This window comes from Nyctereutes procyonoides, unplaced genomic scaffold (genome assembly GCF_905146905.1).
Source record: "Nyctereutes procyonoides isolate TBG_1078 unplaced genomic scaffold, NYPRO_anot_genome, whole genome shotgun sequence".
Lineage (NCBI taxonomy): Eukaryota > Metazoa > Chordata > Mammalia > Carnivora > Canidae > Nyctereutes > Nyctereutes procyonoides.
The window spans coordinates 62578845-62604706 of NW_026575052.1; the positions used below are offsets into that span (position 1 = coordinate 62578845).

The 25862-nt window shown below is 43.2% G+C and overlaps 1 protein-coding gene across 4 annotated transcripts in view; it reads right to left on the reverse strand.

The window, feature by feature from the left end:
• Nucleotides 1-693: 693 nt before the first annotated feature.
• The window catches only part of SEPHS1 (selenophosphate synthetase 1), a 31193-nt gene continuing 6024 nt past the window's right edge, over nucleotides 694-25862 (reverse strand). For all 4 annotated transcript variants that reach the window (XM_055332190.1, XM_055332189.1, XM_055332191.1 and 1 more), the window contains 7 exons: nucleotides 22814-22917; nucleotides 20385-20492; nucleotides 19222-19376; nucleotides 14444-14534; nucleotides 12009-12108; nucleotides 4891-5103; nucleotides 694-2635 (listed from right to left, as the gene is read on the reverse strand). In XM_055332190.1, coding sequence (XP_055188165.1) covers nucleotides 2421-2635; nucleotides 4891-5103; nucleotides 12009-12108; nucleotides 14444-14534; nucleotides 19222-19376; nucleotides 20385-20492; nucleotides 22814-22917 — 986 coding nt within the window. In that variant the 3' untranslated portion in view covers nucleotides 694-2420. The remainder of the gene's footprint in view (nucleotides 2636-4890; nucleotides 5104-12008; nucleotides 12109-14443; nucleotides 14535-19221; nucleotides 19377-20384; nucleotides 20493-22813; nucleotides 22918-25862) is intronic.

A 25862-nucleotide genomic window follows, 5' to 3' on the forward strand; every position in this document is an offset into this window, starting at 1 on the left:
TCACTATACCAAGGTCAATGTGAAGTTTTAAAATGCTATCAGGAAGCCAAATAATTGTCTATTTATTAACTATTCACCAAATTGGAAGATCTCCTACACAGATTTTGCTAAGAGGTCAAATATTCAATCACTTGATTCTTCAAGGAACTCTCCAAATTCTTGGGTGTGGGTGCGTGTTTGCTGGGCCCAGAGGTCACTGAACAGAGTGGTCCTGCCAGAGCAACTCCGCTTTCCTTCCCTCCTTTGCCTCTCCTGGCCCTCTGGGACACTCCTCAGATCTGTGGTCCCAACTTCAGTGCACGGAGCCACCTGGGATGCTGGTGGAAGACAGACTCCCTGGGCCACCCAGAACTCGGACCCTGCGGGTCTGTGGCAAGACCTGAGACCGTGCCCGTAACAAGCACCCCCAGGTGATCTGGAATGCTCTCTGGGAAACCCTGCTTTAAAGACCAGTTCTTCCTCCTCGGGATTACATGAATCACACAGAACTGCATGTACCCAACATTTTACAAAAACCAATCTTCACGAAGATGATTTCCTCAGGGACATCATCTGCTTAGCTCCCTGCCTCTCAGGAGACCTGCCATCGAAGAAGCCACCAGCATTCAAGACATGATGGACATTCAAAAGAATTCAGATTTAGTCATCACCAGTATACCAAAAAAAAAAAAAAAAAAAAAAAAAGCCCAACAGTATGTTCACCTTACTCAGAGGTTTCCAACACATTTTATTTTGTAGAGCACTGGTTTGTCGCTTTTGAGGACCAACATGTGTATAAATCCCTATAAAATGTCCAATTACTGTCAGTTCCGTAGCAGCCTGTCGGGTCCCGCACAGCGTACTTATGGCTTGAGTTCCAATCCCACTTGCAGAAAGGCTGCCCTCTGGCTCCTCGTGGAGGGTGCATCCAAGCCGAGCCTCTTCTGGGGCTTCATCTCCAAGGGGCGCTTCCTTTGGGGAGGACAGGCAGGCTCTGATGTCCAGGCTTTGGTGCCTGGAGGCAGGAGGCGTTGGGAGGCTCGTGGGCCGGGTACTGTTTCTCTCAGGCGGACACTCGAGGAGTAGCGCTTGTGCTTAATGACCACAGTCCCTCTCGCTTTTGTGGGTTACAACAGAAGGAAGCCTCTGTTCTTAAGTAACATGGATAAACACCTTTTTAGATCGCCTATTTGTTCTAGAACTACAAAATTTAATTCAAGAAAATATAGGTCCCATGAAAGACTTAAAAGTTTTATAAAACTAAAATCTAGTTTTCCCCAATAAATTGTACTTTTAGCCAAAACCCTCCCAACGCTTCTAAAATAATACTAAAGGGGGCATCTGATTATACAAGAGCAATAAAAAAAATTAAATATTTATTTGAATAACAAGTTTAAGTTCGAACTGTGATGTTGGCAATGCGGATTTTTAACACAGATCACAAAAAGCGTGCACAAAGTACTGGCGCCAAGGACAAAATAATGCTAAAAATTCGGCTAAATAACTGCTGATTTTAAGAAAACAAAAGGCCTGAAATCACTATACAAAATATAAAATGTATTAAACACTACCATCCACAGAACAGTCTTTATTATTGATTATATTTAAAAATTATTTGTGTAGTTAATTATATATTGAATTGTAAATGAGTATCATACATGAACCCCCTTCCGGAAGGCCAATTCCTTGTCTTACTATAGAACATCTAATTACATGGCAAAAAGTATCCTTTCTTGCTGTCGATAAAGGAAACAGTTAAATGGTATTATTGTAAATATTAGGAAGCCTACCAAAAAAGAAATTAAATTTCTTTTTTGTCTTCCAAGTGCTTTCCATGCAGAGTTAAGCACTTGCCTTGTTTAACTGAATGCTCTCCTGGGAAAGTGTCCTGGGTCAGAAGAGATGCTCTCGAATTGAGAAGACTGGGCTTTACAAAGCAAAGGCTGGAAGGAACCATATGACCCTCTCACTATGGGGATATCACTGTGTCACTTACCACTTCCATCTTTCCAGAATATCATCCAAGACACTTAAAAAAAGACCAGACTGATAATGATAAATACGCACGAAATGAACAGACACCAACTGCTCTCTGACACCACAACCGGTAATGTCTGTGCCACGGGGGAGCACCTTTAGAAAGAGCCTACGCGGCAAGAGATAAGTGTCTAAAGATTCAAAATGAATCAACAGTATTGGATAACAATATAATTCTCAACTCAGAAGCTGCCTCAAGATTAGGTGCATCTTCAGTTAATGTAACAGGAAAAAAAGGCAATGGATTTTATTTTATTAATTGCATCCACTCACAAATCGACCTAAGGTCACCAGATGTGTAGACACAATGAGATTTTTGTTGTCGTGTATCGTCTTTAATTGAAATGATGAAAAAAGAAATAGCTCTATTTGAAAACAAAACCAGATAGCTACTTGGGTCTAGATTAAGAGGTGGCACCCGGGGTGGGGTTCACGTTCTGAGTGGCCACCTGCGGTGCAACTTCGATGATCCGGGGCTTGTCTATGATTCTGGCAGTGCGGTTGCCTTTCTCCACGATCCCAATAATCCATGCCTGGTGGCCCTCCCCATATTTGGGAGACTTGATCTCTGCACAGAACCGGGCGGCTTGCTCTCGTGGTAAACAGATGAGGAGGCCTCCTGACAAAGGGAAAAACAGAGAGAAAGGATCACGGTCGGCAGTGATGCCATGCCAGCAGTTCCCTTTGCCACCAGTTTTTCAGGGCATGTCCGCCCAGGCAGTCGATTGGCCCACTGGCCCACAACCCATTTCTGTCTCTACACAGGGACTGCCCTCTCCCATCCACTAACATCCCACAGATGTTATGTCTGGCAATTATTGACTTTGGTTGAACTACTACATTAAAGAACACATACAACCAACTTTCAAGTGTGGGAATGACCAGGCTGCGAAACACTGAAAACTGTGCAGGAGTGAGGTGTCCTAATAATATATGTGCTAGTTGGGCAGCCCCAGTGGCGCAGCGGTGTAGGCCACCTGCAGTCCGGGGTGTGATCCTGGAGACCCGGGATCGGCCTTCCTACATGGAGCCTGCTTCTCCCTCTGCCTGTGTCTCTGCCTCTCTCTCGCTCTCTCTGAATGAATAAATAAATCTTTTAATATATATATATATATATATATATATATATATATACGTTCTGAGTGGCCTAGTTTCCCATATTCTCCCTCCGTCCTGTCCTATCGCCAAACAAATGCTGAGTTGGAGGTCACTGGATCACACACAGACTGGCGGGAGTCAGGTGACCCACAGCACCCAGGGGAGCTATGGACATTGGTGTTAAGAAGGCCAAGGTTTCTGGGAGCACTGACCTCACGCACAGTGTGTGTATGTATGTGTGTGTGTGTGTGTGTGTGTGTGTGTGTGTGTGTGTATATATGCTAGCTACTATCTTCTTGCTACACTGAAAGAAAAACAATTTTTTTAAAAGATTTCACTATTTGAGAGAGAGAGAGAGAGAGAGAAAGGAGAGCCACAGGGAGAAGCAGCACCCCCTCTTGTGCAAGGAGCTCAATGCGGGGCTTGATCCCAGGACCCTGGGATCATGACCTGAGCCTAAGGTAGATGCTTAACCGAATGAGCCACTCAGGCGCAGCTTCAATGAAAGAAATATTTAAACCGTAAGAGAATTTTTCCTGACTTGATTTTCTACATAGAATCCTCTTACACAAAAGACTTTTTGTATTCTTATTTTTTAACTTAAAAATTAAGATCATGAAGGAGTGTATGCCTCAATGGCTCTGTAATCTTCAAAACAGAAAAAGCTGAAACATGTTGGAAAAGCCTTCATCAAAAAAAAAAAAAAAAAAAAAAAAAGGAAAAGCCTTCATCATAACATCAGTAGCAAAGACAGAAAAGTGTATGGATTTCTAAGTAGAAATAACGCATCAGGAAAAAATACGTATTCATACTTTTTTTTTTTGTATTTATACTTTTACCAAAAAGTAAAAACTTCTCAATTTTGAATAAAGGAAACAAACAGGATTTGTTGTTAATACCTGTTAGTTCATTCAACCTGGATTCTAGGCCCACCACCTGGCAGGCACTGTTCTAGCCCTACACTGAACCAACACAGGAGTTGTCCTCTTGGAACCCTCTTTCTAAAAAATGGATTTGGTTTGTTGTTGTTACAGAGACAGGACACTGAAGAGTCCTCTACAGAGGCCCTGGGAGGCCTATTAGAGAACAGCGGCCCTTCTAGAGAGCTGGAGTGTGGGCAGGGCTCTGTGCTCCTCGCCTCTGGCTGCCTCCCAGAACCCCCTGGGGCACCGCTACAATTGCTGCTGACCAGACCCATCCCAGACTGGCTCAATCAGGATTCCTGGAGGTCAGGTCTTGGCACAGATATTTAAATCTCCAGATGATTTCACTCTGTGATCGGGGTTGGGAAATAAAGATGTTAGAAAAGAGAAATACAAAAGATCGAAAAAAGGGAGGCTATCCAGAGTGGAAGCCAAGAGTCCAGGTAAGGGGAACTCTGGAGACATAATATTCTATCTCATTCTTACAATGGCAATTTTGGACATTTTCTGCAAGGCAAATATATAGCATGATCAATGTACCCTAGAGGGATCACAGTTAATTCAAATGCTAAGTGTCCCATGAGTAAGGACTCATTTTTCCCATATTCTCCCTCCATCCTGTCGTATCGCCAAACAAATGCTGAGTTGGAGGTCGCTGGATCACACACAGACTGACAGGAGTCAGGTGACCCACAGCACCCAGGGGAGCTAAGGGCATTGGTGTTAAGAAGGCCAAGGTTTCTGGCAGCACTGACCTCACGCACAGTGGGGTCGTGCTCGTGTACTTGGCTTCTTCCTTGTCAGGTTAGCCTGGCTACTTTACTCCTCAGACCTGGGCCCAGGGTCCTCGTACCTGATGTCTCTGGGCAGGTCCCATGCATGAGGCCAAACATGTTTCCACAGGCCTTGCTCACAGCAGCCATCTTGGCCAGGACAGGGAGGTTGTGAATCACGAAGGACACCTCGTTCCTCTGCTGCTTGGCTAGGTTCTGCGCGTGCCCCAAAATCCCAAAGCCCGTGATGTCTGTGGCGGCGTGGGCATTGAACGTGTGCATGAGTCCCGCAGCTAAGAGAACACAGAGGAGCCATTTATTACCTAGTGACATAAGTGAAGATGGAGGAAAGAAACACCTTTCCTCAACTCAAAATTTTAAAATACACATTGTTCTCAGAATTCCCAATCTATCAAGGAGATGGCACACTGGAATAATGAAAATGTAATTTCTAAAAAAAAAAAACAAAAAAAAAACAAAAAAAAAAAAACAAAAACAAAAACCAGAATAACATTCTGAAAATTGATTTTTTTTTTTAAGATTTTATTTATTTATTCATGAGAGACAGAGACAGAGGCAGAGACACAGGCAGAGGGAGAAGCAGGCTCCCCATAGGGAGCCAGATGCAGAACTTGATCCCAAGACCCCAGGATCACACCTTGAGCCAAAGGGAGACGCTCAACTGCTGAGCCACCCAGGTGTCCCTGAAAGTTGATTTCTTACTCTACTGGAACCATTTAGAACGATCAGTAGCTTCAATCAATAGTACTTTTCCAGTAAAGTAGAAAAAAGTCTGTCCAGACGAATCACTATCTCAACACAAAGTAAACCGGTCTAAGTCATCCTAAAATCAAAGAACAAGGCTTTTTAATATGGACCTGAATTCAAGGCACTCTCAGTACAAGTGAACTGACTTGTTCTGCACAGGTTAAATTTTAACAACTACAAAAAAGTTCTCAGTGTAGTTTCAGGTTTGAAGAGAATTGAATGGGAAGAACAGGAGGTTCCTAATAACTCCGCCGCCCCTTCTCCTGCTATTAATATCCAGCATTAGGTGGTACATTTGTTACAAGTGATGAGCCATTACGGATACATTATAGGTAAGTGAAGTTCTTACTTTACATACACACTCAGTCTTGTTGTACAGTCTGTAGGCGGTTGAGGAGTGACAGGTATCCATCCCTAGAGTATCCTACACCCTGTTCGCTGCGCTAAAAGTCCTGTGCTCCCCCTTTCATCCCACCCCTCTCCCCAACTCCTGGCAACCACTGATCTTTTTACTGTCTCCACGGTATTGCCTCTTCTGGATTATCAGAATTGGAATCGTAGAGCATTTAATCTTGTCAGATTGGCTTCTTTCCCTCAAATATGCTTTTAAGTGTCCTCCGGGTCATTTATGGCTCAATAGCTCGTTTCTTTGTAGGACTGACTAATATTCCTTTGCCTGGGTGGACCTGTTTACTTATCCATTCACCTACTGAGAGACTTCTTGGTTGCTTCCAAGTCTTGGCAGATACAGATAAAGCTGTGAAGAGATCCGGGTACAAGTTTTTGGGTGGACAGAAGTTGTCACATTCAGTTTAGTAAATACCAAGGAGCATGACTGCTGGATCGTATTAGTATGTGTTTTATAAGGACTTTGTCCCAGTCTATGGCCTATCTCTTCATTCTTAGTGTCTTTCACAGAGCATTTTTTTTTTTAAATAAAGTCCAACTTGTCTAGTTTTCCTTTAATAGGTCATTGCTTTCCATATTGTATCTAAACAGTCATCAACAAACCCAAGGTCACCTAGTTCTCTCCAACATTACCTTCTAGGAATTGAACATTTAGGATCGCGATCCATTCTGAATTTTTGCCTGTGAATGTCCAGTTGTTCCAGCAACACTTACTGAAAGGACGATCCGTTCTCCACTGCATTGTTCTTGCTCTTTTGTCAAAGATCAAAGTGTATGTATGTGGGTACACTTTTGGACTATGTTGTGGTCCCACGGATACACGTATTATTCCTGTGGCAAGGACTGTAGCTTACACTGTTCTGAAGCTGGTAGTCAGTCCTCCAACGGCTCTCCTTCAACACAGTTGGCTGTTCTGGGTCTTTTGCCTCTACACTTAAACTCAAAACCTGCTTGTCAATATCCACAAAATCATGGGTTAGGATCCTGAACGGGACTGCCCTGAATCCATACATCAAGTTGGGAAGTACCAACATCTTGACAATATTGAGTCTTTCGACCTCTGTACCTGGAACTCTTCTCCATTTATTTACATTTTGACTTCTGTCATCGTGTTACAGTTTTCCTCATGTGGAGCATGGACATGCTTTGTTAGATTCATCCTGATGTATTTCATTTTGGGGAGGAGTGAAAGTCTAATTTTTAAAAAATTAAACACCTTGGGCAGCCTGGGTGGCTCAGCGGTTTAGTCAGACTACGTCATCTGTAAATATTTCAATATGGAACTCTAAAAGATAAAAATAACTTGTTAACCACAATACTACTATCATTCCAATGCAATTAATACTGTAACAGAGGTCTCTTAAACCTCTGAATTTTTAAGAGTTTCTCCTCCTTCTCCACTATGGGGCGTGCATTCGTTATAGAAACAGTCATCTTTTCTGTAAAAGTTCCTGTGTTCTGGATTTTGCCATCTTCCTTCATGGTGACAGGTCCATAGCTTGATGAGATAGATTCAAGTTGTTTTTCTGGCAAGAGTACTTCATTGGTGGGGACCAGGGCCACTTATCACTTCCACATGAACCTTTCACCTAATGGTTTTAGAAACCATGGATGCTTGTTGTTGAGGCTTGTTAAATCAAGCGGGCAGCAAAATGTCAAGCGTGTGATTCCATTATTCTTCGTGCATTTATTAGAAGGGACTATTCTAAGGAATTTTAAAAACAACTTATTTAGATTTCCTGAAATACAGTCTGTACAAGAGAGGTGAAATGTGTGATTGATTCCTAATTAATTTATTTTCAGAATACATTAGTGCTCTAGCAACCTCCAAAGGTAGCCAAAAAGTTTTAATTATCTTTATGGTCTCACTGATGGATACTTGGTATGCTTCATCTGGCTTCACTCTTCTTGATGTTCAAAACGTTCCTGCCCCATTTGGTGGGAGCCTCCTCAAGTTCTGGTGCTGTGACATTACCCATTCGTGGATACCTCTATTACCCTCTGGCATAGGAGGTCCCAGGCTTATCTTCTGTACTTCCTTTCACAGAGTTGGAATCACCCATTTCCCAAAGGAGACCTGGCACTTTTTCATGGGAAATGTTAATTTTCAGATCAGAATCTGGGCACCAGGAGTTCATTACTAGTGGGTTATTGCTGCTTCTACTATGCCTTTTTTTTTTTTTTAAAGATTTATTTATTCATGAAAGACACAGAGGAGAAAGAGAGAGGCAGAGACACAGGCAGAGGGAGAAGCAGGCTCCATGCAGGGAGCCCAATGTGGGACTCAAACCCGGGTCTCCAGGATCCACCCTGGGCTGAAGGCGGTGCTAAACCGCTGAGCCACCCAGGGATTCCCTACTATTTTCAACAGGCTTGGAAAAAAACATTTTTTTGGGGGGGGGGGAATCTTGAGTTCATACTAATAATTCCAAAGTAAAGACCGCAGTTATTAACTTGGCTTTTTTGGGCTTACTTTTTTTTTATTATTATTTTCTATTTATTTTTTACTTCTTTTTATTCTTAAAATCTTTGTTCCAAACTATATTAACTCACTTGCTTTATCATACTATCCCGATAATCTCACAAACACAAGCCCACTGAATACAATGAGATATCTTTGTGGGTTTTTGTCCTGAGGATACACATTGAAAATATCAGGTTTGGGATGCCTGGGTGGCTCAGCAGTTGAGCGTCTGCCTTCGGCACAAGGTGTGATCCTGGAGTCCCGGGATCGAGTCCCATATCAGGCTCCTCGCATGGAGCCTGCTTCTCCGGTCTCTGCTTCTCATTGTGTCTCTGATGAGTAAGTAAATAAATTCAAGAAAGAAGAAAGAAAGAAGGAAAGAAAGGAAAGAAAGGAAAGAAAGGAAAGAAAGGAAAGAAAGGAAAGAAAGAAAGAAAGAAAGAAAGAAAGAAAGAAAGAAAGAAAGAAAGAAAGAAAGAAAGAAAGAAAGAAAGAATCAGGTTCAAAGTAATTTGAAATAATTCTTCCCCATGTGGTTTTGGCAGCTTTTTAAAATATTTGGTTTAGATTTGTGAGCTATACGATTTTCAATATAATTTTTTAACTACAGAAAACATTCATTTTGAAGGCAAACTTCAAAGAGAGGTCTACTTCCTCCCTAATTTCCTCTTACATGTAATTATTTTTATTAATGATTTTCCATGGTTTCTTTCTTTTTTTTTTAAGATTTTATTTATTTATTCATGATAGACACACAGAGAGAGAGAGCACCAGAGGCACAGGCAGAGGGAGAAGCAGGCTCCATGCAAGAAGCCTGATGTGGGACTTGATCCCCGGACTCCAGGATCAGGCCCTGGGCTGAAGGCAGGCACTAAACCACTGAGCCACCCATGGTTTCTTTTTAAAAGTATACAATACGTATTATTCACACATAAACACACAAAATGCAGCACATCGTATACGCGTTTCTGTCCCTTTTTTATTTGATCCTATCTTAGAGCATCTGGGAATAAAGACCTTGCATTCCTTTTTAGTGGCTATATAGCATTCCACAGTGTGCACGTACACTAGACACCTACTGACGGACATTTGGATTGTCTCCTTTTGCAGTTATAACCAGGGCTTTAATGCAGAATCTTGTATACATGCCATTTCCTATTTTGACAAGTGGAGCTTTAAGGCAGAGTCACAGAAGCGGGACTGTGAGGTCAAAATAAATGCACACGTAATTTTGCTAGATATGATCAAATACTCCTCCATAAGCTGCCACATTGTCATGACCAGCAGTATACAAAAGGACGCAGAATCTTACATGCTCAAACACAAGCAAACTGAAAATTCATACAAATAAAATTAAATCATTACAAGTCCCTTTCTTACTATGAAACGATTTTATTTGAAGAACCAAAAAAGGGGAAAGGACTCCTTAAACAGTGTGAGTGGCACAGGAGTAGAGAAACGCAAAGAAAAAGCCCTGGAGCTAAGTGATGAAGCATCTAAGGACAAAGTGTGACTTGGGATACAGCCAACGAAATATTCCTGGAATGCAAAAAACAAACCATGGAAAAATGTGAAATGTGATCACCCAAAAAACTATTCAGGAGTGGGCAAAAGACGAATTCTTATGTTACAGCTCTCTAGTGGACCATCCAGGCATTAAAAATTAAGTATACTAGGGCTATATAATGTGTAAAAAAGAATTCAGTCATATTAAGTGAATATAAGCAGATTCCAAATACAAATAAATGTATGATAATCACTAGTTGAAAACATGAATAATAAAACAACAGTAAACCACTAACCAATAACAGGAAAAAAATTCTGAAACAAAACAAATATACTCTAAAAGAAGCTGTTTTGGGTGGTAAAACTGGATAAAGTTTCTTCTCTTTTTTCATTTCATTTCATTTTATATTTTTTTATCTGAGAGAGAGCACAAGCAGGAGGAATAGCAAAGGGAGAGGGAGAAGCAGACTCCCCGCTGAGCAGGGAGCCCTACAACAAAGGGCACCATCCCATCATCCTGGGATGGACCCTGGGATTCTGACCTGAGCCAAAGGCAGATGCTTAACTGGCTGAGTCACCTGGGTGCCCCAAGCTTCCTTCAAGCTTCCTTCTTAATTATTTAATAGGACTGATAATTTCTACATACATAAGAACGCCAAAAAAAAAAAAGGAGGGAGTAGAAGATGTTTGAACTATATCAAGTAATTACCTTGGCATGCAATGCTGCTTTCTAGAAGATGAACTATGGTTCTTGAACTTCCCGGCTTCATTTTAACCTGCCTTTGAAACTTCGTGTCATACTAAAGTATTTGCTCAATTATCATATAGACTGTGGAACAGCCTCAATTTCTTACTTAGCTGTTCAGAAAGAACAGACTGTGATACTTCAAAGCGTTGTAAACAGCAGTTTTCAAATCCCAGGTTCCCACTGACATGCTGTGTGACCCTGAGCAAGTTACTTCTCTGTGAACTGAGGATAGCAGGTACCTTCAAGGCTGTCCTAAGAATTAAACAGGAAAGCAGGTTGAGTTCCTATCAAGGTAATTACCAGATAATTGGTAGCCACTATTTTATTATTAGTATTTTTTATCCGTATTAAGAAGCTAGACAAGGGGATGCCTGGGTGGCTCAGTGGTTGAGCAACTGCCTTTAGCTTGGGTTGTGATCCCAGGGTCCTGGGATCGAGTCCTGCATCGGGCTTCCCACAGGGAGCGTGCTTCTCTCTGCCTGTGTCTCTGCCTCTCTCTGTGTCTGTCATGAATAAACAAAATCTTTAAAAAACAAATAAAGCAAGACAAGAAATGAAATGTAAAGAAAAAATGATGATATAATGCCATTACTCATTTATGCACACAAACGTGGGAATTATAAATAAACAATGCACACACCTTGAATTGATATGTTAAAGACTTTTGAAAACACATTATACAAATTTCTTTCCCATTTTTATTGGGGCACAAAGGAATTCAATACTGCCTATTATCCCAGAAATGTAGGACTGGAAGGAACAGAAAGAAAATATAACCTCAACTCTGTGAGTTGAAACTGAATTCATGTATCTGTCCATATTCTCTGCTGCTTCTCTATGCCTGGCACCGTTGTCACTGTGAGGGAATCTACACCACAGGGAGAGCCACAGTGCCCTGGGACCCCAGGGACATAGCTGAAAGCGTGCTGTAGGAAGAGCGGTCATGACCTCACGACCTCATCTAACATGTTTCCCCTAATCCATAGTCTTCATTTTCTTTTTTGCAAGTCACATTTAAGACACAATTCTGACAGGAACACACAGTGTACCTGGACTCCCACTAGTGACTGAGGGCCCCAAGCCAGGCACCAATAGAAGAGGGTCTCCCGCACTGGCCGAATCTGGCCCCTGGCCTGTTTCTCCAGCCAAGAGTGTGGGTTTTTTTGGTTTGTTTTTAACATGTTTAACAAATTGGTGCCAGGGGACGGGGGGCAAGGCAGCCAAGACTGTATGTGGCCCGCAAAGCCTAAAATGTTTCCCATCTAGCCGATCCCTGCCAGAGATGAGCCCTCCTGCCCCGATACCTGTTCTGTTGAGCCTGGCCATGTTCATCATCGCCTCCTGGTACGCCAACTCTACATCTTCTTGGGTGACCACTAGCTTGATCTTATTCCATTTTTCAGGCTAGTAAGAGGAACAGAGATTAGGAGGAAAAGAGGGGGAAAAATGTGATTCATCTTCTAACCACTCAAAGAAAAAGAGCGTATTTTGGGGGGAGGGGTCATCTTCTGGGGGTTTCATTTATCTAATTTTGTACACAAAGTGAAGTTTTCTAACTTTCTCTTCCTGTGACTAATGTTTCAGGTGCCTCGTTAGACGCTGAACCATGCAATTTTTTCTATTTTCAACCCCCCCTCTTCTGCGGTCCTGGCCACATACTAGTTTCCTGGCCATGTAAACCCAGCAGGACGCAGGGCTGCAGCGTGCATGCAGTGAGGCTTCTCCCCACCTCCCCACCGCGGGGCACAGATCACACTGTCCTATGCTCTCATCTCCTCTCACAAGCTGAGGCTTGCATTTTCACACAATTATACTTTTACTTTTCTGCACTGAGCCATCTTGATGGATGTAAACAATTTGATTGCATGCACCCCGACAGCCCTGGGTGACTAGAGGAGGTCACAAAGGTCAGGAGAAAAGAGGTTTCCCTTTGTCCTCAGTCTGATTTTCAAAGACTCTAGCATCACGATATGGTCATCCAGGCATTTTTTTTTTAAATAATACCCAGGAACCTACCACCCAACGCAGTAACTCAAGTCCATCCACGTGCTTCCCCCTTAACCCACACCTCTCTGTATCTCCCCCAGAGCTAACAACTATTCTGAATTTTATACTCGTCCAACTCCTGCCATACAAGAGAGAATATTCTCATACACACAGATGCCAAAACAATATGCTCTTTGGTTGCTTCTGACCTTTATGAAAGGGTCTTATGCTGTTAGGTAATCTTTGTGCCTTGCTTTTTTCAATTCTGAGCATTAAAAAAAAAAAAAAAGAAAAGAAAAAGTAAAGGTGGTGTCAGGTTGGGGGTAGGGAGAAGGATCCCAAACTTCTCATCTTGGAGGCTCCTTTGTCAACCTGGCTAGGTTACTCAGACCCTGGCAGTTGCTTGGAGAGCCACTGTGGATTACTGGCCTGAAGGCCTTGCAATCTGATTTATCGGTGAGTCTACCTGTTGGGAAATCTCCCCTCATCACCAGATAGAAGGGAAAAATAACTCAAGGATGTGGCTTAGGGATTTTCTCTGCTCTGTTGTAACTTTTTTTTTTTAAGAGTTTATTTATTCATGAGAGACACAGGCAGAGGAAGAAGCAGGCTGCATGTGGGGAGCTCTATGTGGGACTCGATCCCGGGACCCCAGGATCACACCCTGGGCGGAAGGCAGGTGCTCAACTGCTGGGCCACCTAGGCGTCCCATCTACTCTCTGTATCAAGTAAGATGTATCTGGTTGATAAATAACAAAGTTGTTACTCCTTTTCGACTGTTTCTTAGTAATGGTGGTTCAGATGACAGTGGCAGAAATTAAAAGCACCAAGATATGTGAGACTAGGCCACAACTGTATTAATTATTGTATTGTTATGACAAGGAGAAAAACCCTAAATGAAGTGTGATCACAGCTCAGTGATAAAGTGACTCAGTATAAATATCCTTCATATTCTAGATGCTTTCTCCATGGGATAGTTATCAAAATGTTGCAGTTACTAAGTAGTTTAAAAAGACAACCAAAGAAAACCGCCAAAAACCTAGTGAATAAAAGAATTTAAAGTGTCAACAACCCTGCCCATATTTATACCCCCAAACACTACACTTTCCATATATTCTATGATTTTTTTTTTTTTAGTCATACTTAAGATATGAGCGCTAGAGCACTCAATATGTGGAACCTTGATTTAATAAAAGACGGGGACGCCTGAGTGGCTCAGCGGTTGAGCGCCTCCCTTCAGCCCAGGGAAGGATTCTGGGGTCCTGGGATCGAGTCCCAGGTCGGGCTCCCCACATGGAGCCTGCTTCTCCCTCTGCCTATGTCTCTGCCTCTCTCTGTGTGTGTCTCTCATGAATAAATAATTTTTTTTTTTTTTTTTTAAAGAAGAAGACAGACAATCTCTCTACAATTTCTGAAGGACATAGCTGATACGACCCTCCCTGGAAGCGGAACTAAAGGGGCTCATTTGTGAAAGACAGAGTGCAGATGTGTAGATGATCTAGATCTGGAATGTGTGCAAACAGGTGCAAGGGGAAGGGCTGACTTCTGGATGAGAAGCAGTGCTCGCTCTGGAGCAGACACATCTTCTCGAGCACGTGTACTCTGGCAGGAGCAGATGGAGATACTCAGCTGACCTGATGTGCAGAGCAAATGCCCTGCTCCCCAAACCCACCAACAAAAAAACTACCAGGGCTCGGAAAACATGCTGCCCCCCTGTCCACACCCAGTCCCCGGCAGGCAGCGCTTCACTCACAATGTCCAGCCACTGGTGCACAGCCACAGCCACCTGCGTCCCCAGGGGCTTCGTCAGCACTAGCACATCCCCCGGGACTGCGTTATCTGGCCTGAAGGAGAGAACAAGGCAGTAGACTCTAGTCAGTGTAATCAGGGATATAAACTCACTCTCAGAACCAGAAAGGCTGGTAAAAATGTACACATGTCTGCAAAACACATTTAGGCAAACCACCGCCAGGACAGCAGCAATGCTCAAAGAACTGAAGAGTCTGCCAATTACCTGCCGCCGCCCCCCCCCCCCCCCCCCCCAGTCCCCAAGAATGGAGGAAGAAGCAAATCACTTTGCCTTCAAAGGCAAAAGCCTTCTCGGGCCCTGGCTCAGCCCTGCTCCTGTGTAATTCTCAGTACCCACCCCCCTCTCCATGGCTCTGGGGCAACTGAGGTGGTTCCACCATCCTAGAGGAGGGAGAGACGCGGGGGGACGAGGCTCCAATCTGTGGGTCTAACGTTGTGGTGATTTCAGCAAAGTTCTCAAACTCAAACTGACCAACATTACGTTTCCTACCTGCCACCCAGACAGACTCCCTGGTTGCTATCTGTCTTAAAGACAAAAGGCCAACACTAAAACCACAAAGACCGATCCCCCTCCCCCCACCCATGCCAAATGCTCATACCACATCCTACTAGTTGCTCGTGGGGGTCTTCCCCGCCTGGGGTCAAACTGTCCACCTTGCCACTCCATCCTCCAACACTGACCCACATCGATTACAAAGCCAGGGGACCAGACTTACAATCAGTAACTAGCTCCTCAGCTCATCCTGTGACATCTGTATTCACTACCTTTGAAAAACGTTAATTTGGTTAACAGTATGTAGAAAACTGATTTTCCAAAAACTAGACCTGAAAACATATCTTTTTTTATTTATTTTATTTTATTTATTTATTTATTTTTTTAGATTTATTTATTTATTCATAGAGATGCAGAGGGAGAGAGAGAGAGGCAGAGACACAGGCAGAGGGAGAAGCAGGCTCCATGCAGGGAGCCCGACGTGGGACTGGATCCCGGGACTCCAGGATCACACCCTGGGCTGCAGGCGGTGCTAAACCGCAGCGCCACCGGGGCTGCCCTCTTTTTTTTTTTTTTTTAAAGATTTTATTTATTCATTTCATTTGAGAGAGAGAGCACGAGCAGGGGGGAGAGGGGAGCAGCAGGGAGCTCGATGTGGGGCTCTACCCCAGGATCCACCATTGCCTCCCCCTACCATCAAGTAAGATTTTATGTATGTATTTGAGAGAGAGAGGAGCACACAGAAGGAGAGACAGAAGCAGACTCTCTCCTGAGCAGGGAGCCTGACACGGAGCTCAATCCCAGGACCCTGGAATCATGACCTGAACTGCAGGTAGAGGCTTAACCTATTGAGCCACCCAAGCGCCCCCATAAATGTCTTTAATTCTGACTCAGCCACAACTTAACACCGGTATGTTCTTGCACCATCACAGGTCATGTGCCACCCACAAAAATTATCATCAAGTTACGTGCAATAAAACTACTACATTATTTTTAAGTTTATAGGCACTATTTAATGAAATATAACCACCTGTGGAGGCTCATTCATGTTTTACAAACTAAATATACATGCTGTTGTCCAAAAAAAAAAAAAATCTATTGAAGCTTGTTTTATTATTTTCTCCTCTCAAATTTTTGCAACTGCTAAGTTCTTTTTCTATTGAAAAGCTGAAATCTGTGAGGGAGATGGACTCCAGGATCTCTTGTCCTCTGTGTGGAGGTTTGAGAACTACCAACATAAAACATAGGAAAACAAAACTCTGATTTAAGTAAAATGCAAGACGTTTAACATGAAAGCTATCAGATAGCACCTCTAAAAGGAGTTCTCTCATCAATTAAAAAATGGGCAAAAGACATATATGAATATATGAAAAATAGGTTCAACTTTACTCACGAAGGAGTAAGGTTTAAAGCCAGCAGACAGACTGGCAAAGAACAAGAGGTCTGTTACCATGCTGTGTTGGTTAGGATGTCCCATTCACTATTGGCAGAGCCTCCATGAAGGGCAGTCTGGAGAGATCTATCATAATTACTCTACATATAGATTTGACTTAGCAATTCTATTTTGAAGAATTTCTTACCAAGAGTTACACATACCCACAATGATCTATGTATGTAGTTACACATTAAAGCACTATTTGTAATGTCAAAACTATTGAGTAATCTAAATATCAATAATAAATGGACTAAAAATTGGTAAAAGTAGTTGCCTCATCCAGGAAGGAAAACTGGTTATGAGGAATGAGGAAGGGACTCTGCATTGTAGATCTTTCTGTATTTTTTTAATACTGAATCATATGAACACTTTCTGTTAGTACTTATCCACAAAAACAAATAAACAAACAAACAAACAAAAAACCAGGGGCACCTGGGTGGCTCAGTCAGTTAAGCATCTCCCTTTGGCTTAGGTCATTATCCCAGGGTTCTGGGGTTCTGGGATTGGGTCCCGCATCAGGCACCCTGCTCAGCGGGGAGTCTACTTCTCCCTCTTCCTATACTCACGCTCTCTAAAAAATAAAATCTTAAAAAAAAAAAATAAAGGAAAACAAATGGAGTTTCTAGTTCCTTCAGAAAACAGAACATCTGGGATCCCTGGGTGGCGCAGCGGTTTGGCGCCTGCCTTTGGCCCAGGGCGCGATCCTGGAGACCCGGGATCGAATCCCACATCGGGCTCCCGGTGCATGGAGCCTGCTTCTCCCTCTGCCTGTGTCTCTGCCTCTCTCTCTCTCTCTCTCTCTCTCTGTGTGTGTGACTATCATAAATAAATAAAAATTAAAAAAAAAAAAAAAAGAAAACAGAACATCTTCTTAAGAAGACATCAAACATGTAAAGTTAATAACTTGTATTAAGAGAATCTTTCAAAAAAAAAAAAAAAAAGAGACTCCCAAAGATCTGGGAACTTAGAAAGTAAAGACATTCATGTTATTATCTACCAGGGAAATGCCAATTTCACACCTTATACCTACTAGGATGGCTATTACCAAACATGAAGAAACAGAACAAGTACTAGCAAGGATGTGGACGCTGCCATTCTACTATGTTGCTGTTTTTTTTTTTTTTTAAGATTATTTATTTATTCATGAGAGACTGGGGGGGGGTTTGGGGGGGTAAGCAGAGACACAGGCAGAGGGAGAAAGGGAGAAGCAGGCTCCACGCAGGGAGCCTGACATGGGACTTGATCCTGGGTCTCCAGGATCACAGCCTGGGCTGAAGGCAGCCCAAAACCACTGAGCCACTCAGGTTGCCCATGTTTTTTTTTTTTTTTTTTAAAGATTTTATTTATCAGAGACACAAAGAGAGAGGCAGAGACATAGAGGGCAGAGGGAGAAGCAGGCTCCTCACAGGACTTGATCCCAGGACCCCAGGATCACGCCCTGAGCCAAAGGCAGATGTTCAACCACTGAGCCACCTAGGTGTCCCAATGCTGCTGTTTCAAATGTAAAAATGGTGCCACTGCTTTGGGAACCAGTGTGATGGTTGCTCAAGATAAAGTTACCACACAACTCAATAATTCGTAGGTATATAACCATGGGAAATGGAATTTAGGTCCACAAAAACTTGCACACGTAAGTTCATAGCCGCACCATTTTAATAGGTGGAAACAACCCAAAGGTCCATCAACTGTGAACACACAGTGGTCTATCAATCATTTAGCCATAAAATGGCATGAAACACCAACATACACTCTAACATGGGGTCTGAAAACAGCATGCTAACTGAATGCCAGACACAAAATACTGATATATCATATGATTGATTCCATGCTCTCTCTCTCTAAAAAAAAAAACAAAATACAATAAAATGGGCAAATTCACAAGACAAAAAAGTAGGTTAGTGGTTTCCAGGGCATAAGGCAGTGGGTGGGGGAGGGAATTGGGAGTGACTGCTTATAAGTACAGGGTTTCTTTTTGAGGCGATCAAAATGTTCTGGAATTGGACAAGGATGATGGAGTGACAGTTGCACAACCTTGTGACTATCAACAGCCAGTGGAGTGTATATTTTAACAAGCTGAATTTCATGGGGGTCCTGGCATAGTCCGTTAAGTATCTGACTCTGGTTTTGGCTCAGGTCCTACATCAGGCTCTGTGTTCTCTGTGTGTCTGCTTGTCCCTCTCCTTCCCCCCGCAGTCTCCCCGCCTCAAATAAATAAATATTTTATTTTTTAAAGATTTATTTATTTGAGAGAGAGAGGAGCACACAGAGGGAGGGGGAGAAGCAGACTCCCTGCTGAGCAGGGCGCCTGATGCAGGGATCAATCCCAGGACCCTGGGGGATCATGACTTGAGCTGAAGGCAGACACTTAACCCACTGAGCCACCCAGGTGCCCCTCAAATAAATAAACATTTTTTTTAAAAAGTTGTATTTTATGATGATGTGAAATTGTGTTATATGAATTATACTTCGGGGGGGGAAATAACCTCACCTCAAAATTAAAAAACAAACAGGCATAAAGTACTACAAAACGGACCTTAAATATATTATGTATGCTAGTATCATGTGACATGGAAGAAGGCAGAATGGAGCACAGGTAACGTGGAGTGACAGTGAGGGGGATGGGTCTTCAGCTGGGGTGACTGTTCTAAAATCAACTCTGGTGATGGGCATGTAACTCTGTAAAAATACCAAAGACCATTGACAGGATGCGAATTTATATGTCAATAATTCTCTACCAAAAAATTAAAAAGAAAGGGAGAATCAGGCCAGGTGATGTGAAACAAAATCAACTTACATGATGAATTCATTGGGCTGGCAGACAGTAGTAGCCACTCCTCCTAGAACAATCCAGGGGTTTAACACCGTTTGGCCACCAGTCACAGACGTTCCTGCCTCCTCTGCTGCATCTTTAAAACCCTGTATAATTAGGGGCATCACTTTATCCCTCTCCTAGGGTTTAAAAGAACACAAATTAAAAGTCAACATAATTCAGTTCCACAACCTAGAGAAAAGGATCTACACTTATAATAAAATAATAAAAAATCTACACTTATAAGTGTATATAATAAAGCATTATATACACTTATAATCTACAACCCTTAAAGGGAGTCTTGAGGTTGACAGCCAGGGCAGAGAAAGAAGGAGGAACAGTTTACATTGTTGCCATTTTATCAGAAGCTGGAAGTCGCTCTAGGTTACAATGTGAATGAAGCCCAGACAACACAGAACTAAAAACTGGAATATGGCTGGACACCCAAGTGGGCCCTGAATCTGAAAGCCAGCTCTTGAAGTGGTCCTTAAGAATTCTAAGACTAGCTTTACATGCATCCACATGCCTCCTGCAGAGGCTGTAAGGGACCCAAGACCCAAGCACACTCTGTGGGAGCACAAAAGGGCCGGCGGAAAACTCATTTCTATGAGGCACAGTGAAACTCTTTCTGAGGCATGAGAACAGATACCTTTCAAAAACAATCTAAGGGGAAATCATCTCTGTCAAACGGCAGGTACCGGCAGCGAGGCCACGGACACTGCTGTGTGAGCACGTGAACACACTGACCTCCCTCCCCACCGCTGCACCGCCTCCAGCAGTGACCGAAGCAGCAGGCAGAGGCAGGCGCCCGCCCTGAATGCCCTAAGTGCCCTGGGCCTGCATCTGTAAGGCTGGGCCTGGACCACGGTGGGCCTGGGGGATGTGCTAGTACTGCGGCCTCGACTTTATTAAAGCAAACCAACGTACGTGTCTTGGCTTCAGTCTACCTGGAAGAGAGGAAGGGAAGCAGGTGGTAGAAACGAAAACAAGAGGCCAGACTCTCTATTTTAATTTATGGACAGCTGCCAAGAAATAAACGGGGAGCCCGACAGAGCAGGAGAGCCACGCAGCCCGGGTGCCTCACGTTACAGATAGGGGACAAAGGGCTACCCAGGCAAGTGATGCCATCAAGACAACAGACTACTTACCCTGTCAGTCATTTTATTACTGATCCCAAGGAGCATCAGCATATTGTCACATTCCGTGACCCCCATGGCGTAGAGGTCACTGAGGACGTTGGCACATGCTATCCTGCCCTGGAAGAGAGGGGAGGGGTGAGAAATGACAACTGGGGGACTTTCCGTGAGGGCCTACAGAGCACCTCCCAGGAGAACTCGGGGACTTTCCAGGGACATGGTCCCCGTTTTGTGTCCTTTTCTTAATCACTAGGCTACTCCTTCCCACTTTCTGACATTCCTGTGACCGCCTCTTCTTTTTTGTGCAGAACAAATAATTTCCGTGTTGCTTCCCATTTTAAATACCAGGAGAAGCCTGCAATTCATTTAGATGGGAAATGGGGATTGGGGGCAGATGCTGGGGCGGCAGGCTGGAGCAGATGGGTCTGCAATGGAAAGGTTGGAAAACAAGTGTCCTAAAGCAAACTTGGAAACAGTGACGTATCCTAAACAGACTCTAAAAATACGTTCACCTTGTTGGTTAGAGAGAAGACGTTTTTTATAACACAGGGACGGAGAAATTTTGGTAGTTTCTTTTCAAGGCTATAGAAGATAAACAGGAAAAACATCTTGCTTGAGAAACTAAAAAATAGAAGAGAAAAAACATCTAGGCCTGAAGTCAGACTGTTTTCTAAAGCACATAAAAAGCATGTCCAGTAAACTATTATTTAGTAAAGAACTTTAATTCAATAGAAATATGGTAACAGGGACGCCTGGGTGGCTTAGTAGTTGAGCGTCTGCCTTCAGCTCAGGGTGTGATCCTGGGTCGGGGAATTGAGTCCCACATCAGGCTCCCTTCGAGGAGCCTGCTTATCCTTCTGTCTCTGCCTCTCTCTTTCTGTCTCTCATAAACTTAAAAAAAAAAAAAAGGTAATAAAGATTTTTTTTTTTGAATCTCCTCTGGAGATATACAAGTTGTCGGGGGCACATGGCTGGCTCAGTGGATGGAGCAAGTGACTCTTGATCTTGAGGTTCTAAGTCGAGCCCCAGGTTGGGTATCGAGATTATTCAAAAATAAAATCTTAAAACAGGGACACCTGGGTAGCTGAGTCTGTTGAGCATCAGACTCTTGATTTCAAGAGTCATCATCATCATCATCATCAGGTGATGATCTCAGGGTCAAAAGATGGAGTTCCGTGTTGGGCTCTGTTTGTGCTGGACACAGAGCCTGCTTGAGATTCTCTCTCTCCCTCCCTCTGCCCTCCCCCAACCCTGATCCAATAAATAAATAAATAATAAATGTAAGTTGTCATTTCTAGACTGCAAAGGAGAAGATAACAAATTGTTCTTCTGACATAAGGATAATCAAGCTCCCAAGTGTGATCATTTCAGCAGCTGGCTCACTGTTCAAGGTTTTTTTTACGACTTCCTAGCAGACTGGCGGTGAGCTCAGAAGCATCAACAGCAGGGGTGACTGGGGTTTGGCAACTTGGAGGTGCCCACCACTGCTTGGGGCTGCAGCGATGTTCTATCCTCTCTGATGCTTTGAAGAGATGCTGGCTAAAGACTGAGCTCTGGAATTTGCCCCCTCTGCCCCCTGGGTGTAGCATGCCTCAGCCTCTCAGGAGTGCTGCTCCTGGGGATGGAACACAGGGACGTGCAGAGGCCAGATGGGTTTCTAGTCAAGTGTATGCCTGTCACTGGTGCCTGAGAAGAGACCTTCCTCCTCCCCGCACATAGCTGTCCCCATGCGTGTAGCTCAAGTCCAGTGCCCTGGCACACACGTCAGCCCATCTCCTAAGAGCAGGATGTCCCCGGTCACTTCGTCGGCTCTTCGTCTGGTAGGGCAGGGAGTTAAAGTCGGGTAGACGATGGGGTTGCTGGCATAACCATGCACTGAGCAAGTGGGAAATAGATTTGGCAGGCCACGATCAGTAGCTAGGAACTAAAATGCAGCAGTTCAAGTACATATTCCACACGGTGGCACCTAACACACTGAGGTGGGTAGTGACCAGAATTGGAATAAACCATCCAGAAGTTTTAACTGTGGTAAGAGGCTGAACTGTGTATTTCTGGAAGGAAACCTCTAGCATCAGTCCTGCTGCCTGAGATGTAGGCATGTGGAGCTTACCAGTGTCAGAGAACAAATGAAAGAAGACTATAAGCAAAAAAAATAAAAAATAAAAAAAATAAAAAAAAAAGAAGACTATAAGCATGTCACAAAAGACATGCTGAGGACACAACAGGTGTTCTCACAGACACACGCTCAGATACTAGGGCAGCAGGGGGCTTCCCACGCCTGCCTCAACTGCCTTCCACACACACGGAACCATACCAAGTGTAAGCGGGGCCAGACCCAAAGGCTGCAAGGGCAGTAGTGGGATGGGAACCACTGGCATGTAACAAAAGCCCCAACCCACGAGCAATTCCAGACGTACAAAACCCACCAGCGTCAAACTCACCATCATGTAAGGGTCATCAACGATGGGGTAAATGTAATCCGTGGTTTGAACCAAAGAAAGACCGCCATGCCTCAAAGGAATGACGCAAGTATCCATTCCAATGCCTGCAAAGATGAAAGTCATCAGCATCCAAAAATCAAAGGAAAAGCCCTTCATTTCATACCATCCGTGCTCCGGATAGGAACAGTCTTATGCACGACACGTATGGAACACTGCACCCTGCCAATAAAGCAATGTGTTTCCTATCAAGAAGCGTAACTGAAAATAAACGTGAAACATAACTAGCTTAAGATGGAAAGTGAGAATAAAATTTGTTAGTCATGAAGATTCAACTTCAATATGGTACAGTTTTTAAGCTTTACTGATGCCTCCAATGGAAATTGTTCCTTTGTATTAACATATCACGTGGCTGACACCACAGAAAATTTCTTTAAAGCTAAGAAAGCAACAACAGAACTTGAGTTGTCATATCTACAGTTACTTTTCGAGTAGATCTTTAGGCATTATTTTCCCCAACAGAAAATCTTTTTTTTTTTTTTAAAGATTTATTTATTTATTTATGATAGACATAGAGAGAGAGAGAGGCAGAGACACAGGAGAAGGGAGAAACAGGCTCCATGCCGGGAGCCCGACGTGGGACGCGATCCCGGGACTCCAGGATTGCGCCCTGGGCCAAACGCAGGCGCCAAACCACTGAGCCACCCAGGGATCCCTCCCAACAGAAAAATCTATAAAATCTTTTACACATATAAAAAATGTTATAATTACTTCTCTATTTTAGTCAAAAATGAAAACGACAAAGAGAGAGAAGTGGAGGAGGGGGGCCTGGCTGGCTCACTCAGAGGAGTGTGTGACTCTTGATCTCAGGGTTGGGAGTTCGAGCCCCATGTTAGGTATACCTTAAAACAGAAAGAAAGAAAAGAGAAAGACAAAATTGAAACAGGTATTCACCATTTCCAATCAAGCATGTACATACACCGTGGTGCCTACATGATCTGTTATATAGGTTCCCAAATGTGTTTAAGAGGAAACTTTAAAATTCCATTTTATTCCTCTTGTGGAAAACTTGTAAATGTCACCTTTATTAACTTACACTATAAAGAGGGAAAATATTTTGCTAAATAAGCCTGTAGGAAATATTTCAATTTACCTTTATTATTATTTTTTAAAGATTTTATTTATTCATGAGAGACACAGAGAGAAAGAGGCAGAGACACAGGCAGAGGGAGAAGCAGGCTCCATGCAGGGAGCCCAATGTGGGGACTCGAGTCCCGGGTCCTCAGGATCACACCCTGGGCCAAAGGCAGGTGCTAAACCACTGGGCCACCCAGGGATCCCGGAAATATTTCAATTTATTAAAAATTATTTCTAAATGCTTAGAAATATGGACAACAGATGATCTAATTAGAAATAATTCCCTTTTACTGAGTCCAGTTTAAAAGTAGCCCAAACTAAAAAAAAAAAAAAAAAAAAAAAAAAAGTAGCCCAAACTAAGCTACTAGAGGCAACATTTCTTTGGGAATCACCTGTAATGTAGTTATTTTCAAATTTAGACTGGCCTAAGTAAGTTGAATACTGAGCACTTTCCCTACACTTCTCTCGAAAGGATGCCCTCCAGTCCCCTTATGAGGATTTCAACTTCGCAGCCCAAGAGCTAAAGGCAGAGGAAAAAATCAAGATAAAATACCAAAGGAAGCAAGTCAATGGGACCTTCTTAATTCAGAATTCCAAATGCAACAAACAAATCAGTCATCCCTGAGTCACAGTGAAATGAATACTTGAGTACCTTTCATAGTCTGCTTGAGTAAAACTGCTATGGTACAACTAGCCTCAGCACCATAACGGCAAAATACCCACTAGAGGCCGAGTCATAAGGGCACCTTATTTTCCCAGCTTTTGATCCATTATTAGTATCACAAAACTAAAAATCGAGTTTAATAAAAAAAAAATAATAAGGGTGGCCCCGGTGGTGCAGCGGTTTAGCGCTGCCTGCAGCCTGGGATGTGATCCTGGAGTCCCGGGATCTAGTCCCATGTCGGGCTCCCTGCATGGAGCCTGCTTCTCCCTCTGCCTATGTCTCTGCGCCTCTCTCTGAATGAATGAATGAATGAATGAATGAATAAATCACAGACTTTGCAAAGGTGGGCTTATTTTCTGCTACTAGAGATGGCAAGGGAGGGTCCGGATGGCAGGTTTCACAGATTTGTGACAATGGAGCACACTGCCCAGGTCATGAGTGTTCATGTGCATTAAGTGGAAACACCTGTGATAAGTCATCTCAATGACTATGTGCACACCTCCCAGAAACTTCACCTGAAGGCTGTTTGAGCACTTAAGGGGAAAGAGGGCAAGAACCACAACTTTACTCATACTGAGTCTCTCTAAATTGATAATCCCAACAGGTCATTCTGAGAATGTTACTGTTTGCTTTAGGAAAGAGTGAAATGTAGTTTTCTTTGGGGTTTTCATGTGTAAACTACAGCACCATGGAAAGAGAGACTGAACATAGTTGCTGAATGTTAGCTTTAAATGTTTCTAATCGGGGCCCCTGGATGGCTCAGGTCATGATCTCAGGATCCTGGGATGGAGCCCCACCGTCTATCGCCATCACCCTTGCTCAGCAGGAAGTCTGCTTCTCCCTCTGCCCCTCCTCCCACTCAAGTTCTTACCCTCTTCTCCCCTCTCTCAAACAAATAAAATCTTAAAAAAAAAAAAAAGTTTTTAATCTGGTTACTCCTAAATTTGAATTAAATAAATTTGATTTGTGAAGGATTTAGTTTCTATTTATATGTATCAACAGAGCTTTTTAACTGATGACTCGAGCGTGTATACCAAAAAACCAACATTTCATCAGGAATATTTTAAGCAATTATGTGTTTAAGTGGGTTAAATATATTAGAATTAATTTCACCTGATGCTTTAAAAAAAAAAAAGATTAGGACATTTGAAAATACACGTATGGCTCACATGGTATTTCTTTGTGCTGCACCAGTCCACAGTGACTGGGGGAGAGAGGGCAGGGCATATCTGAGATGGGCCACTGGCCTTG